The sequence below is a fragment of the Dipodomys spectabilis genome, unplaced genomic scaffold (assembly GCF_019054845.1).
Source record: "Dipodomys spectabilis isolate Male_0828 unplaced genomic scaffold, ASM1905484v1 ptg000032l, whole genome shotgun sequence".
NCBI lineage: Eukaryota > Metazoa > Chordata > Mammalia > Rodentia > Heteromyidae > Dipodomys > Dipodomys spectabilis.
Window position 1 is genome coordinate 3,810,113 of NW_024870709.1, and position 14,662 is coordinate 3,824,774.

The following is a 14,662-nucleotide window of genomic DNA, read 5'->3' on the forward strand; positions in this document are numbered from 1 at the left end:
AAGTGGTAAAACACCTGACAGACAAACGTAAGGTCCTGAGTTCACATCCCAATGCTGTCAAAAATAAGTTACTAAATTTCAGTATATCTTTACAATTATATCTGTCCTTAAAACATATTCTGGTATATAACAGAATATTATGTTTCCAACTCAAACTGGCATATATCCCTGGTTATATCACTCATTTGACTTACACTAAATTCATTTGGTTTTCAAGCTTTAGAGAAAGCTGCTTTTCTGATTCTAAAAAATTCTTTGAAGTAAAATATTTAAATTTTCAAAACTGAATCTGTGTATTGAATAATAGGAAGAATAGTGTTTTCCATTTGTCCCCTCCACCCAATGTTGATAGTTTTCATTTAGCCTTTCAATATTCTTTTCTTTATTACACAAGATGTTGTGTTCTGCATTTGACTGTTCTTCACCTTGTTCACTCTCCCCAGAGATCCTGGTACATAGCTCACCTTCATTCCTTCAAGGCTACATAATTCACCACTGGATTATTTATTCTGCCTTTATGTTTTCCAATGCAGATGCTCACGAATGTGTGTGTGTGTGTGTGTGTGTGTGTGTGTGTGTGTGTGTGTGTGTGTGTGTGTGTTAGATAACTGTGGACAAAGCCTCACAAACTTTTCTGCCTACGCTGGCCTTCAATCATGATGGCCAGATCTCAGCTTCCTCAGTAGCTAGGTTTATAAGCATGAGCCTGGTATCTAGCTCAGGTTATTTTCTCATATTTATAGTTCACAAGAATTCTTCCCTTAATTATTTTGTTTGTGTTTTTGGAGGGAGGGAATGCGATTTTATTCATATATTTACTAGTAGTTAGATCTCCAGTCTATTTGGAACTTATTTTCAAGGACACTGCCAACTTCACATCTATTTTTTCCTCAAACAGATATAACTGTAACTATACCAATCTTAAACATCTTCCTTGATTTCAGATACAACTAGATAGGCATATGTGTACACGTGAATTTCCAAGAGAAGTTGGGCTAAGTCCTATCCATTAGTTATCTATTCATGTGACATCCTACAGTGTCTTAATTCTACAAGTTACACAGTAATGTAGTTCTGGGCTATTATCATTTCATATTTTCCCCTACCAAGGTTATTATTGTTTGTTTATTTTTCAGTTTTCCCATTAATTTGACATTTATTCTGTGCAGGTTTTATAATTACTGCAATGAGTTATTACAGAAATGAATATATATACACATATTTCTAACCAAAAGCTTATATTGTGGCTGTACTTTTCGTAAAAGAAGTAGAATATGTCTTTAAAAAAAAGTTTGCAGATGCTACTCCAGACATGATTTTCCAAACATTCCAACACATTCCCACAGTTTCTCTGAGACAGGAGAACAGGCTGCAATTCTCAGGCTAGATCTCATCTAACACTGATCTGGTAGATGACACCTTGGGTCTGAGGAGATGAGTCCTCTAGATCCAGAACAAGTGTTCCTCCATGTTAAGCAGCAGTTACCAAGAGCTCACAAGGAGATACTGGAAATATCTGACAGAATGCCTAAGAGAAGTAAGTGCCTTTGGTTTAAAAATAAAGATCACTTTATCAGGCTTTATCTTCTCATCACTCTTAATAAACTTTAGCCTATTATGGGTCATGGATTGCTTTGATCTCAACTGAGAGATGTGACCATGAGAGGAGGGTCTGGAGCACCATTCTAGAGAATGATTTTTACAATTCCCCCATGTCTATAGGTAATCTTGAGCCTGAATGCTGTCTCATAGTTTTTTCACTGAAGGCTGGTGCTCTCCCACTTGAGCAACTGCACCACTTCCATCTAGCTTTTTGCTGGTTAATTGAAGCCACCCTGCTCAGGCTGGCTTCAAACAGCAATCCTCGTATCTCAGCCTCCCAGCTTCCTCAGAGTTTTTGGTCAGTTTTTAGCCATTCAAGAGGAGTTTATATGTTTTAACAATAGAAGCATTGAGCTATGAGCATAATTTCTTAAAAATATTAAGACACACCAATCAATCTATGTCTTGTAACTCCAGGGAGGCCAGAGTTAATAAGGGGAAACAAGAGCTCTAGAGAGAGTAGTTACGCACTCAACATAGATTATTAAGTTTATCTATGTCTATTTACTATCTCTGTACTATTTATTATTAAATAGTAATGTAATTATGTGATGCTAACAAGTAATCTCCATGTTTCCTGATTTTATTTAACTAATTATTAAACAACCACTATGTGCCAGGCCTGAGGCTAGGTAAGAAGGCCCAAGGATGTCTTTAGATTCAAAAATCCCACAATTCAAAGAGAAGGAGAAGCATTATAACTATATAGCCTTGTATGAGCCTTAGGAGAACAGAAATACACCAAGAACGCTGGCATATAACAGATTGTAGACTTCTGCTTTGAGGAATTGGATGAGATGGAAAGTCAAAGAGAAGCTTCAAAGATTTTAAAATGTGACCTTCAAGGGATAAATTGGATCTGGCCATGTGAAGAACGTTAATGATGATAATAATAACAGAGAACAATGCAGGTTGTAAAGTAGAGACACTGTATTGAGGTCAAGTGGCATGAACACACACACACATACTTACACACACACACACACACACAAACACACACACACACACACTCAAGGTACAAAAGAAGCTGACTTGTTCTGGTACAAAAATCACCTTATGGACCAAAATGATCTCACACTTCCTATGGAATTATGTAGATGTAAATAGTTTTGTAATATATAGCTGTGTGTTTGTTATTAGACAAATAAGGTGCTTGAGTCATAGTTTGTTCTGTGATGGTGTCAGTTCTGCTAATCAGCATCCATTTCTATTTTAAGGTGCCTCTAGAGCATTTTAAAAACATAAACACCCTTCTCTCTTTTCAAAATTAGCACTTTCCCAGTAGCTCACCATGTTCTTTTTTATTTGTGGTCATTATTCCTTTGATCTCCTTTAAAATTAGCGCCCATTTGCACTTCTCTGTAATTCTTAGCTAGTGCTAGTGTCCCTGTCTTCTCTGAGTTTAGTTGTATACTAAAAAGTGTGAGGTACAGAGAGGGGAAGGAAGGGATAAAGATAGAAAGATAAAAGAACAAAGGAAGGGAAGGAAGGAAGCAAGAAAGGAAAGAAGGAAGGAAGGAAGGAAAGAAGGAAGGAAGGAAGGAAGGAAGGAAGGAAGGAAGGAAGGAAGGAAGGAAGGAAGGAAGGAAGGAAGGAAGCAAGGAAGGAAGGAAAGAAGGAAGGAAGGAAGGAAGGAAGGAAGGAAGGAAGGAAATGAGAGAAAGAGAGAGAGAGACAGAGACAGAGATAGAGACAGAGAGAGAAACAGAGAGAGACTGACTCAGTCCTCCCCTCTTTTCCAGTGAAGAACCAAAATTGCTGTCTCAAACCCATGAGGATTCTTGCACAGGGTATTTTGAGCCAAGACAGTGGACAGTGGACTAGATCCAGTACAGTTCTTGGCTTCTTTGCTCATAAACTGAAGGAACAATTCAAACTGGAGAACACTGACTACCCACTCATTCACTGGCCTGAAGATCCAAAGATTAGGGTTTTATGGTTCTGCCAGCAACAATAATGTAAGCAAATCCCTCTTCCTTTCCCCCACACACACTTGATAGCAGGAAAAAATCACTGCAACCCATCAAACTGTCCTAAGGATGTCAACCCAGGAAATGTCTGGAAACATTTAACCTGATGTTGAAAGAAGATAACCCCAGGCATAGAAAAGGGAATAATACTAAAAGGAGATGATTAGCAACTAAAAGAACTAACATTTCTTTTTGCTTTTCACTCCCTTTGCTTTTGGAGATACTAGGAGTTTGAATTCAGGACCTTGCTTGCTAGACAGGACTCTGCCACTTAAGCCATACATCCCAGCCCATTTAAAGAAATGTATACTGCAGTACTTTTTAAATGTCTGCTCAGAAGTCAGCACTAACAAAAAGGAAATGAAAAATCCTTAGCGGATGGGAGAACTCAGTGGTAGAGTAAGCACATGCTGCCAGGTTCTGGTTTTCATACCATGGAGGAGAGACAGAAAAAAATAGGTGGAAGAAGGGAGAGAGGAGGGGAGAGGGAGAAAGATTCTCTAAGCACAAATTTTCAAGATCCTATTTTGCAAATAGGAGACAATTCTCTGTGAGTAATGAATATGTATAGTTACACAATTGTGCAATAACTGCAATAAGCTATATAAATGCTTATACAGATAATTGCTAACTCCTCAGTCACTCCAACCTGTCCATTCTTCTACTTAACTCAATGGGTTCTCTTGGAAAAGCAAATCTGACTGACCACATCCTCTGTTTTCCAAGTGTGGTGTACATATCAGCATGTTTAATCCAACACTATCATGGGTGGTATCCCAATCCAGATGAGAAGAGTGCACAGAAGTTAAATAACTGGTACAAGACCACACCACTGGTCTCACTCAGAGTTTGTGTTCTTTTCCACTGCACTGTGTAGTCTGAAATACAAAACAATAGTTCTTTTTCACTGTGAACTTGAATCTAAGGGTGAAAGGTATAGTTGCCATATACCCTCGAAATTAATCTTGGCCATGACACTGATTACACTGTGGCTATGCATCTATATCTATACCCCATTCCCCAGAGTCTAAAATACCTTTAATTTATACAACCAATAGAACTAAGGCTATGTAGATGTAATTAACGTTGTCAACTGGTTGACCTTGAAATGGGTAAATTATACCCAGGTAGACTACATGGAATTTCAAGTGAAAGAATGAGAACCAGAGATGGTATCTGGGCATCACTGGCTTTGAAGGTGAAGGAATGGGCCATGAAGGAATGGGTGGACTCTAGAAGATGGATGGACAAGGCCCAATAACTTGATTTTAGCCCAGTGAGACTATTTCAGACTTCTGACCTCCAGAACCTCAATACATTTCTATTGTACTGTGTGTGACCTTTTGTTTTTAAAGTGATAGAAATCTAGTGGGGTTATCTGAGATCCAGCCTTCTTGACAAGTAAGGCCATCCATGAAAATAGTGCTTAAGTTTTAAGAGTTCTTTGTCATCCTTTGCAAAAACAAGTGCCTGGTTCAGATTCCCATTTCTCTTTCCATCCTCTCTCTCAGCTTCCTCTAACTATCAGCCTGGCAGTCAGGATATCTTAATGTGTCATGGTGAGATGAAGGGATGCAAATAAATGTTATTTTAAATCACAACCTGGACAAGTTTCTGGTGATGAAACAGGAAGTGAAGTTTTCATTGAAGACTCTTTCCTATAGTCTTACACATAACCTATACCAAGGCTGAGCATGTGTGATGAACATCTGTGAACATCTGTAAACCCTCATGGGCTCCTCCTCCTCCACCCCTCAGGTGGAAGGATAAAGGATATTCTCAGCCACATAGCACTCACTGTTCTTTTCAGGCTGAAGTTTTGTTTGGATTACTTTTAAAAAAAAAACCCATAACCTCTATCATAGTGTTAAAATGGCTATCAGGCCTACCAACAAGCCCATTTTGACCTTTATGTACATCAGACAATTGAGACTCTGCCAGGCTGGAACCTGTTCTATTCTGCAAGTTGACTATGGTGCTTTGTTCTTAATAATGTTTACAGAAGGCAGGATTTTCCTGGCTTTGGTCTCCTGGGGTGCTATTTTGCGTCATTTCTACTTTGTGATTTTTACAAAAGATCCAGAAGACCTCTCTTTCCTCTTACAGTCCTGATCCATTTGTGAGAGATTAGAGTCAGGCCAAATATCTGGCTTGTGTTCTGGTCCATAACTGAAGATGTTAGCTGCTACCAAACAGAACTGCTTTCACTCATGCTCAACTCTTTGCCCAGATCATGACAGCCTACCGCTGTCACTGAATACTCATCCTTAGTATTTTGAGCTATCACTTTAGCTCCAACTTCAACATGAAGTTGGTGCGTAGTGATTTACATTGCAATCGTTAATTCCATGCATACATTTTGTCTTTCTACCTTACTTTTTGTATCAATTTATGTTCTCAAAAGTTGAAACCCTATTACTGATGGGATGATATTGTGATGTAGGGAGTTGAGAGGTGATTAGGTCATGAGGGTGAAGTCCTCAAGAATGGGATTAGTGCCCTTCTTAGACAGGCCCCAAAGAGCTGCACCAATCCTTCTACTACATAAGATGCAATGAAAAAGAGACATTTATGAACCTGAAGTGGGTTCAGACATTGAACCTCTTCAGACCTTGAAACTGTCTTTTCTTTTCCGGTGGACTTCCATCCTCCACAACTTGGAGAAACAATTTTTTATTGCTTATAATCTAACCAGTTTGTTGTTGTTGTTGTTATAGTAGTCTGATGGAATAAGATACAATCTAACCAACAAGTTAGATGCTCAGATGTGCTATCAACCAGATACTTTGCTCTCTGGACAGAATGGGAGCGAACAAAGCTCGAGAAGTTTCTTCCTCAGTGGAGAAGGAAATAAAAATGCAATTTAATTGTTATGGTTTGAATTAAGTGTCCCCCAAAGCCCTACGTGCTAAAAGCCTGGTCCCCAACCTGTAGCACTACAGGAAGGTAGCAAAACCTTGAACAGGTGGAACACAGTGGGCGTTCTTCCAGCCGTTAGGGCATGCCCTTGAAGCACATGGTGGACTTGCTCTTTTCTCTCTCTTTTGTGTCCCAGTCACATGAGGAACTTTACTGCTCCGCCCATGCCTCCTATCATGATATGCTGCAGCACTGCAGGCCCCAAAGAATGAGACCAGCTCACTGTGAACCACAACCTCCAAAACTGTACCCTAAAACAGACCTTTTGTAAGTTGTCTCAGATACTTTGGTACAGTAAAAAAAAAAAAAAAGCTGGCAGAAAATAAATATCAATATATCAACAGATACTGCACTCACACTCAAAATGACAGGATAACTAACAAAAAACCCTCTAGATTAATAAGAGTATTTAACATGTTGACCAATAGTACAAATAATGGAATAGCCCTCTACTGTAATTATAAATGATAGTTTAGGGATGAAAAGAATATTTGAGAGGAATTCTGAAAAGATGAGCATGGAATCGCAACATAACAAACCTTATGCCATTAGTAACTAAAATAGGCCAGGAGCCAAGGACTCACCCCTGTAATCCTCAGTACTCAGGAGGCTGAGACCTGAGAATTGAAGTTTTAAGGCAACCCAGGTAAAGTCCATGAGATTCTCGATCTCCAGTTAACACCCAAAAAAATGCTGAAAGAAAAGTGGCTCAAGTGGTAGAGTGCTGGTCTTCAGCACAAAAACCCAGGGACAGCATTCAGGTCCTGAGGCCAAACCCCAGGACTGGCACAAAAAAATAAAGTAATAAAGTAAGTAAATAATGGATTATTAACCAAATTATAAAATTGTATGAGCCCATGTTGATATGAAAGTAAGTGACTAAGCAGATAACTAAGCAAGAGTGGCTCTCCCATGCATAAGAATTCCAAATCATTCACAGAGATATTCCATCTTCAAGTGGTTTTGCCCATTTTCCTTCTATCAAGTCTAGTCTGGACATGAGGGCAGAGTGGGAGGTGATCTGTGGACAAAGCTGACATACCCTACCTCAGCCACATGATCAAGGCTTTAACACCCATTGTGGTAAGTCAATATGAAAGGATTAAAATGGTACTTTGCCTCCATGATTGCCCCCCCCTCCAGCCAACACACACACACACACACACACACACACACACACACACACACACACACACAAAATCATGAGTAAAGGATCAGTTAAGGGATAGTCTACAAAATGCTTAGCCAGAGCTCTTTAAGTGTACCAAGATAACAAAACAAATCTGGAAAGGTGCCACAACTCAGAGTTGCCCAGGGAGACCAGACAATTAAGTAGAGTCCGGTATCCTGGATGGAATAGATTCTTGGAACAGAAAAGGGTATTAGGTGAGAATGAGAAAAATCTGAGCCAAGTGCTGGGCGTGAGGACTATATTCCATTTGCAATTTTTGAAAAATGAATTTTTAACTTAATCTAGTACAATACTATGTGACTCTATTATTTCTACTATTGGTCAGCATTTTAAATCTTACCCAAGAATAATAGTACTAAAGCAATATGTTTTAATATTAAAGAGGAAAGGAAAAATGAGAAAACATTCTGACAATGTTAGTCTTTTTGGCATCCCAGAAGCAATATGGAGCTGCTTCTAAAATAATAATCCCTTATAAGAATCAGGATTGGAAATAGCAGCATCGGCCCATCATGGAAGCTTTTGTTTTCCTCCTGGCTGTTTTCTTGGTCTCAACTTCGAACTTAACCATGCATTGTTTCTATTTTGAGGCTAGAACAGGAATAACAGAGAAAATTAATTTCCTAGAGTAAAGCCAAGGTGTTTGTTTTTAAATGTGAAATAGGAGATTTCAACGAACACACAACTGTCCTTACCAGTTTCTATTACAATTCCCCCAGCCTGCCTGTCAGTCTGAACTCGCTTCTTTCTGTGTGCTCAGAGAAAGAAATGAGCCTAATGATGCCAATGAGTGTTTCAAAATCGCCTAAATGTTTCACTGGGGAACTTTGCCTTTCTGATTTGGCACATTCCTTTATGACCCTTGCACCCTTGCGCCCATCCCCTGAGCAGTGATAACTTGTGTCATGAGCAGGTGAGGAAAAATCGTGGCATTGTGACCGATGATGTTCATCTGGAAGGTTAAGTCTTATAAGTATGAAATCACCAGAACCTAAATATCAAGTGTAAGTCACTTTAGAGGGGGAAAAAAGTGTGAGAGATGGAAAGGAAGAACAAAAGGGGCGGGGAGGAGAAAAAAAATGAAAGGAAAAGCAAAAGCCAGACGTTGAGACTTTGTCATTGAAGGATCGACTGTAATCTCCTGCATTTTCTTAAAAAAAAAAAAAAAAAAAAGTGTAACGCTAAGAAACGCATGTTAAGGCATCCATGAGTTTGGGCTGCGGGGAAAGCCTGCTGGAAACCCTCCGGCCAGCCTGGCTTCGGGACTCCGCTGTGCTGTCCCCCTCCCGCCCCGGCCAGCTCGGCGTCCCGGGTGCAGGTGGAGGGGGGCAAAGCAATTCTGGCCCCACAGCTCGACCTTGATCCCCACCCCCACCCCCGCCCGGCCTCACGAGTGCCCCGCGCGTCCCCCCACCCCTGCCCGGCCTCACGAGTGCCCCGCGCGCCCCCAGCTCACTCGGGACCCTGGGGAGCCAGAATCCCTCTTCCCGCCCCCCACCAGCCCCCCTCCGCCCGCGGGCCCCGGGCGATGCCATCTTTCCAGAGTTCCCCGCATCTTCAGGAGTAGGTGGCGACCTTTGCATTCGCATCACGTCCCTGAGTCTTTCAAACTTCCCCCAACTTTACGAGAGAGAGAGAGAGAGAGAGAGAGAGAGAGAGAGAGAGAGGAGACAGACAGACAGACAGACAGACAGAGACAGAGAGAGACAGAGACAGAGAGAGACAGAGACAGAGAGACAGAGAGAGAGTCCGCTAAGTGGGGAGCCCTTGATTTTCTCGAACTAGAACGATCAAACAAGCAAACGACCACGTAGGAGAACCCCGGGACCCCGGCCCCTCCAGCCCGCGCCCGCTGCGCTCCAAACACCCAGCGCTGCCCCGAGCCGCGCGGGGAGCCGTCGGGGAGCACCGCGTCGTGGGCTGGGGGGGGGGGGGAGGGACAAAGATGGGGGGGTGGAGAGAGACTGACCCAAGCCGGGGGTGGGGGTGGGAGAGGGGTGTAGGAGGTACCCGAGCAACTTACAGCCCAGGGCGACCACCAGGTAGCGAAGGAGCAGCAGGAGGAGGCGGCGGCGGCTCCCCCTCGCCATCTTCCCGGGAAGGCTGCAGGCTCCACGCGGAGGTCGAGGGGTTCGGGGCGGCTGGAGTACCGGAGGCCGGGCGGGAGTGGGGTGGGGTGGGGGCGATGCTGAACTCTTGGGGAGTGGGGGGGTGGGGTGGATAGAGGCGGGTCTTGCTGGGATGTCAGTTTCCCTGGCTGGGCTGCTGGCTCAGCTGGTCTTCCAGCCCTGGGATGGGAAGTGGGAAGTAGGGGTGTGGTGGGGGGGGAGCGGCGATCTGGGGCGATCTTCTTAAGAGTGGAGGGGCTGGGGCGTGGAAGCGGGAGCAGGTGTCCGCAGGGTCCTAAGTGAGGGGGCAGCAGGAGGCCAGCGGCGGGAGGGAACGCGCAGCGGGCCCCCCCCCCCCCCGCCCCGGCCCCGCGCCGCCGCCGGGATTGATCGGCTTTGTGTCTGGTCCCGCGCGGGGCAGCCAGCTGTCCCCGGGGCGCGGAGCCCGGGGGCGATTGGTGGCGGGGAGGGGGCGGTGGGGTGCGCGCGCCAGTGGGAGAGTTTCCCTTGCCCTGTGTCCCTCTCCTTCCCCCTCGCCTCCATCTCCCCCCCCCCCAAAAAAGGGGGGACAAGCCCCCACAAAACTTCCTTTTCCAGCCTAGGAGATGTTTGGGGTTGTTTTGTTTTTGAAATGTAGTGTCTGGTGGATGAAACCGAGGAGGGAAAACCTGCTGGATGGAGATGAACTTCGCCAGGAGACAAAAAATAAGTTTGGCCCTTTTAAAAAATAAAAGGCAATTTTTGTCTCCAGCTGGAAGTCAGGTCTCAGAGTTTTAGCCCCAGCGCTGGCCTCTTCTTTGGCTACACTTTGTGCTCGGGGAGCGTTAAAGGTGTCCTGTGTCTCCCCCCCCACTCCCACCCCCAAGTCAGAGATGGAAGTTCAGGGAACGGTGTGAAATATTTATCGTGTTTCTCTCCAGTTACATAACTGCTACCCGTGGAGTTTTCCACATGTTAAAACTCCACAGCTGCCCTTTGTCAGGTTTATTTTTGGTCTACTGTGCTTTTAAAAAGGAAACCCATTATGAACGCTCTGTCGCGTCGCGTGCTTTAAAATTGACGGCCGCTGGTGTTCGCTGCCTTACAATGGCTAAACAAAGGCGATTTCCCCCCATTTACTCGTAGGGACCAAAAAGAAGAAGAAAAAAGTCTGGTCCCTTCAAAAGAATTGACAGATCTAGGTAAAGGCCATTCCCAGGAGAAGGACTTGTTACAAACCAGTGCGTTAGTGTAGAATAATGCGTGAAGTCCTGGATTGAGGAGAGGTGATTTAGTGGTCCACACATAAAGAATTCAGCCGGCCCTGCGGACAAAGGCAACCGGAGTTTAGACGTGCGGAACAGCGAGGAATGAGGCATCCTTACCGTTGCCTTGGCAACAGCAAGGAAAGCCCAGTCCCCTTGGGCAGGGGCAAGGGTGCCAAGGCCTCAGGAAGTCCTGAAAAGAAAGTCAAAAATGGCAAAAGATGGAGTGCCAGCTAGAGACCGGGGCGGCGGGGGGAGGGGGGGGGGGCGTAGACTTCAGGACAAGCTAATGCCGGTTACTCCAGGAGGTCACCAAAAAGCTGTAACACTTTAAAAGTTGTTGGTGTCTTGTGTGTGTGTGTGTGTGTGTGTGTGTGTGAGAGAGAGAGAGAGAGAGAGAGAGAGAGAGAGAGAGAGAGAGCGTGTTTCTTTTCCTTTCCTTTTCTTTCTCTCCTTCTTTTCTTTTTTGTTTTTTGGTCTTCCCTAAAGACACAGGGTGGGGGTGGGGGTGGGGCGGGAAGCATACTTTAAAACAAAATTACTCTGTGACATTTTTTGAGCAATTGGCTCTTTCATTTATTTACCACCCACCCATGGCTACAGTGACTCATTTGGGACAATAAGTAATGAAACTGGAGCTCTGCCATTGATAATATCACAGTCTGCCTCACCCCCCCCCCCCCAATTCCCTCCCACCACCTTTTCTGTCTTTTGAGATAGGGTCTCACTATGTAACCTAGACTGGGCTTGAATTTACTACGTGGTTCAAACTGGCCTCCAACTCCAACTTGCCTCCCAAGTACAAAACTCACAGTGATAAACAGGCCAAAAAAAAAAAGAGAGAGAGAGAGAAGGAGAGAGAGAGGAAGAAGGGAAAGGGGAGGAATCTAATCTAGAAAAAAAGTATATCATGTGTTAGAGGAAGACAGAATAGAACAACTTTTTCTTTTGTGTTTCTCAGTGGTAGAATTTTTTAAAGGTAATATTTAATTCCCCAAGGAAGTGGAGCTGTGGCTAAATGGTAAAGGGCTAGTTTTGAGCAGGCCCAGAGTTCAAGCGCCACAACTGACAATAAAAAAGGGAAAAATCTTGTGAAAATCCAGGCATGGGTGGCTTATGCCTGTAAGCTATTCAGGAGGCTTGAATTCTGGAAGTTTCAAGTCCAGTGTTGTGAAATTGTATTTACAGCAAGGATTCCGATTGAATGGGACCATTTAAAGGCACTGAATAATTACAGAGGCAGAAGAAGCAGAGAAAGTAAAGGAGATCAATCATGGGGAAAAGGTGAATATTTATCTGTGAATAAATCAAAAGACATAACTGACATAAGAGCTAGAAAAAAAACACAAAACAGTAAGCAAACAAGTAGGGAAGGGATGGGGAATGAAGCAGCAGCTCAAGAAGTATTTTCCAGTGCTTGAGGGGAGAGGGGAGGATTGAAAATGTTCTCCCCAACTGAATAATTATGGGGATACTGAAAACTTGGATTCTAGAGAAAATAAACCTCCAAAAACTTGTAGTAAAATAGACATGTTCTATACTTGGTGAAGCAACCAATGCTTATGGTAAAGAAAACAGAAGATTATTGACACTTGCTAAAGATGGTAAGGCAGACTCTATTCAACAGGGGAGGCAATGACAATAGGTGTGGAGACCACTGTATTGGGTCTTGCAGTGAGGAGAGAAATTGGAATTAATTCTGACTCTAACAAAGGCAAGAAGGGTTTTACCACGCAGGAGCAGGATGATGAGACAGGGCATGGAAAGTTGCCAAGAGGAAACATGAAAGAGAAAGGCTTTCTCACTAAACTGACTTGGCAGATTTATTGCTGAAAAATCAGCCAGGGTGTTGGAAGATCAGGGTGGTCAGATACCAAGGGTGGGGCATTTCTGTTAAACTGGGCTCATCAGAATGCTGCCAAGTTCTACCAGAACAAAGAAAGAAGCCCACAGCCAAGTTTGGCCTAGTGAAGGAGAAGCCTCAGGAAATCCAGGAAAGTTTTGGACTGACCCAGTCTTTGTCCTAACAACATAATGCTTAAGAATCTTTAGCGACAGGGTGGTGAAAGGACTAACAGTCATTGATGTTGCTTTATTAATGAATGGGTAAGAGTTAGTTTCATAGTTGTTTTGGCATTAAGGGAGCCTTGGGCAGCATCTGGGGAGAAATATCACAGAAGTCCCTTGAAACTCTGTGCTCAGTGGTCTTACTGTTCCCACCACCACCTGCCACTAGGTTGTTTCTCTCCCCTCCAGAAAACATAAGTAAGGGTTTTGGAATACATTACCACTTTTTATTCTTTGCACCCACTCTAATTCTCAATTCAAAATAACATTGAGGAGGTGTGGAGGCACCTCTCCTAAAACAAGTATCTAAAGAGAGGGCTGGGTTTAACCTGACTTCTCACAGCATCTCAGATCTGGTGGATCTGTGTTGGCTGGGTTATTTTCCCTCGTGGGTGTGGAGAAGGTTCTGCCAAGTGCACCCACATGCTGCCATTCAGGGAAGGGAGAGGAAAAAAAACCTTCTATTTCCAGAAGCACAAAAAGTCTCAATTGTTCTACAATAAATGTTCAACTCCTGTGGATAAAATGTAAAGGCTTTAATGAATTTCTCTTTATTTAGTTTGGCTTGCTTTTTGTTATTATTTCCTCACATCCTTTTCTGGAACCTTCCTGATTTCAGCAGCATCCATCCATCATGATGGGTCCATCGGCACATTCATGTTCATGTTCCCTCCTGGGGTCTGGAAGTTTTAAGGTCCTGCAAAGGTTAATGCATAAGTGCTTGTTCCTAACCCTTCCCCCCAAGATAATGCCTTGAGCTTTAAGAGGTGGGACTTAATGGAAGGTCTCTAGGTCATTGGGGGTAGACTCATAATGGGGGAATTCTCTCTGTCTCTTTGTGTCTGTGTCTGTTTCTTGCTCCCCCCTCTCTTTCCTCTTTCTCTTTCTCTCTGTCTCTCACTCAATGTAACCACTAACTTTCTCTAAACATATGCTCCTGACAGGAATCTGGCCACCATAAGGTGATACAGACAAGGAACAGCCACCAAGCCAACACTATATTGTCTAGATGGTCAGCATAAAAAATGGTGAACTAAACAAAACTTTTCTTTCTATAATTTAGCAGCCTCACGTATTTTACTATAATAATGCATACTAGTCCACATCCCAATGCTCTTTTCCAGGCAAATACATCTGTTCAGAGAAGCTCATAGTATCTCAGGCATGAAGTTTCTGTTATTCTCCTAACCTTTCTTTTGGTACATTGTAACAATACAGTACTCAAAATGTATCATGTGGAGGAGGGGAACAACTTACTTGCCTTACTTGGTTCTAATTACTATAAGTAGTAACATTCTTTCCTGTTCTCTGCTGTTAAAGTGCTTAACATCATGAATCCTACCTTCCAATTAAGTGAGCTTCACTATCAACCAGTGACTAAGCCATCCAAACTTTCTTTCTTTCTTTTTTCTTTCTTTCTTTTCTTTTCTTTTTTAAAGTCATTTACCTTGAATGAATAGCTGGATTCTTCACTGAGGGATAATTATCAATCTTATAGGGAGTAGTCATGAAAAATATTTTTAGTAGAATTTCCTTAGGGGATGAACTTATATATGGCAA

At 43.2% G+C, this 14,662-nt stretch overlaps 1 protein-coding gene across 1 annotated transcript in view; it reads right to left on the reverse strand.

Moving 5' to 3' along the window:
• The window catches only part of Jam2 (junctional adhesion molecule 2), a 55,059-nt gene extending 45,224 nt beyond the window's left edge, over positions 1–9,835 (reverse strand). The window contains exon 1 of the mRNA XM_042677008.1: positions 9,707–9,835. Coding sequence (XP_042532942.1) covers positions 9,707–9,773 — 67 coding nt within the window. The 5' untranslated portion in view covers positions 9,774–9,835. The remainder of the gene's footprint in view (positions 1–9,706) is intronic.
• Positions 9,836–14,662: the final 4,827 nt, after the last annotated feature.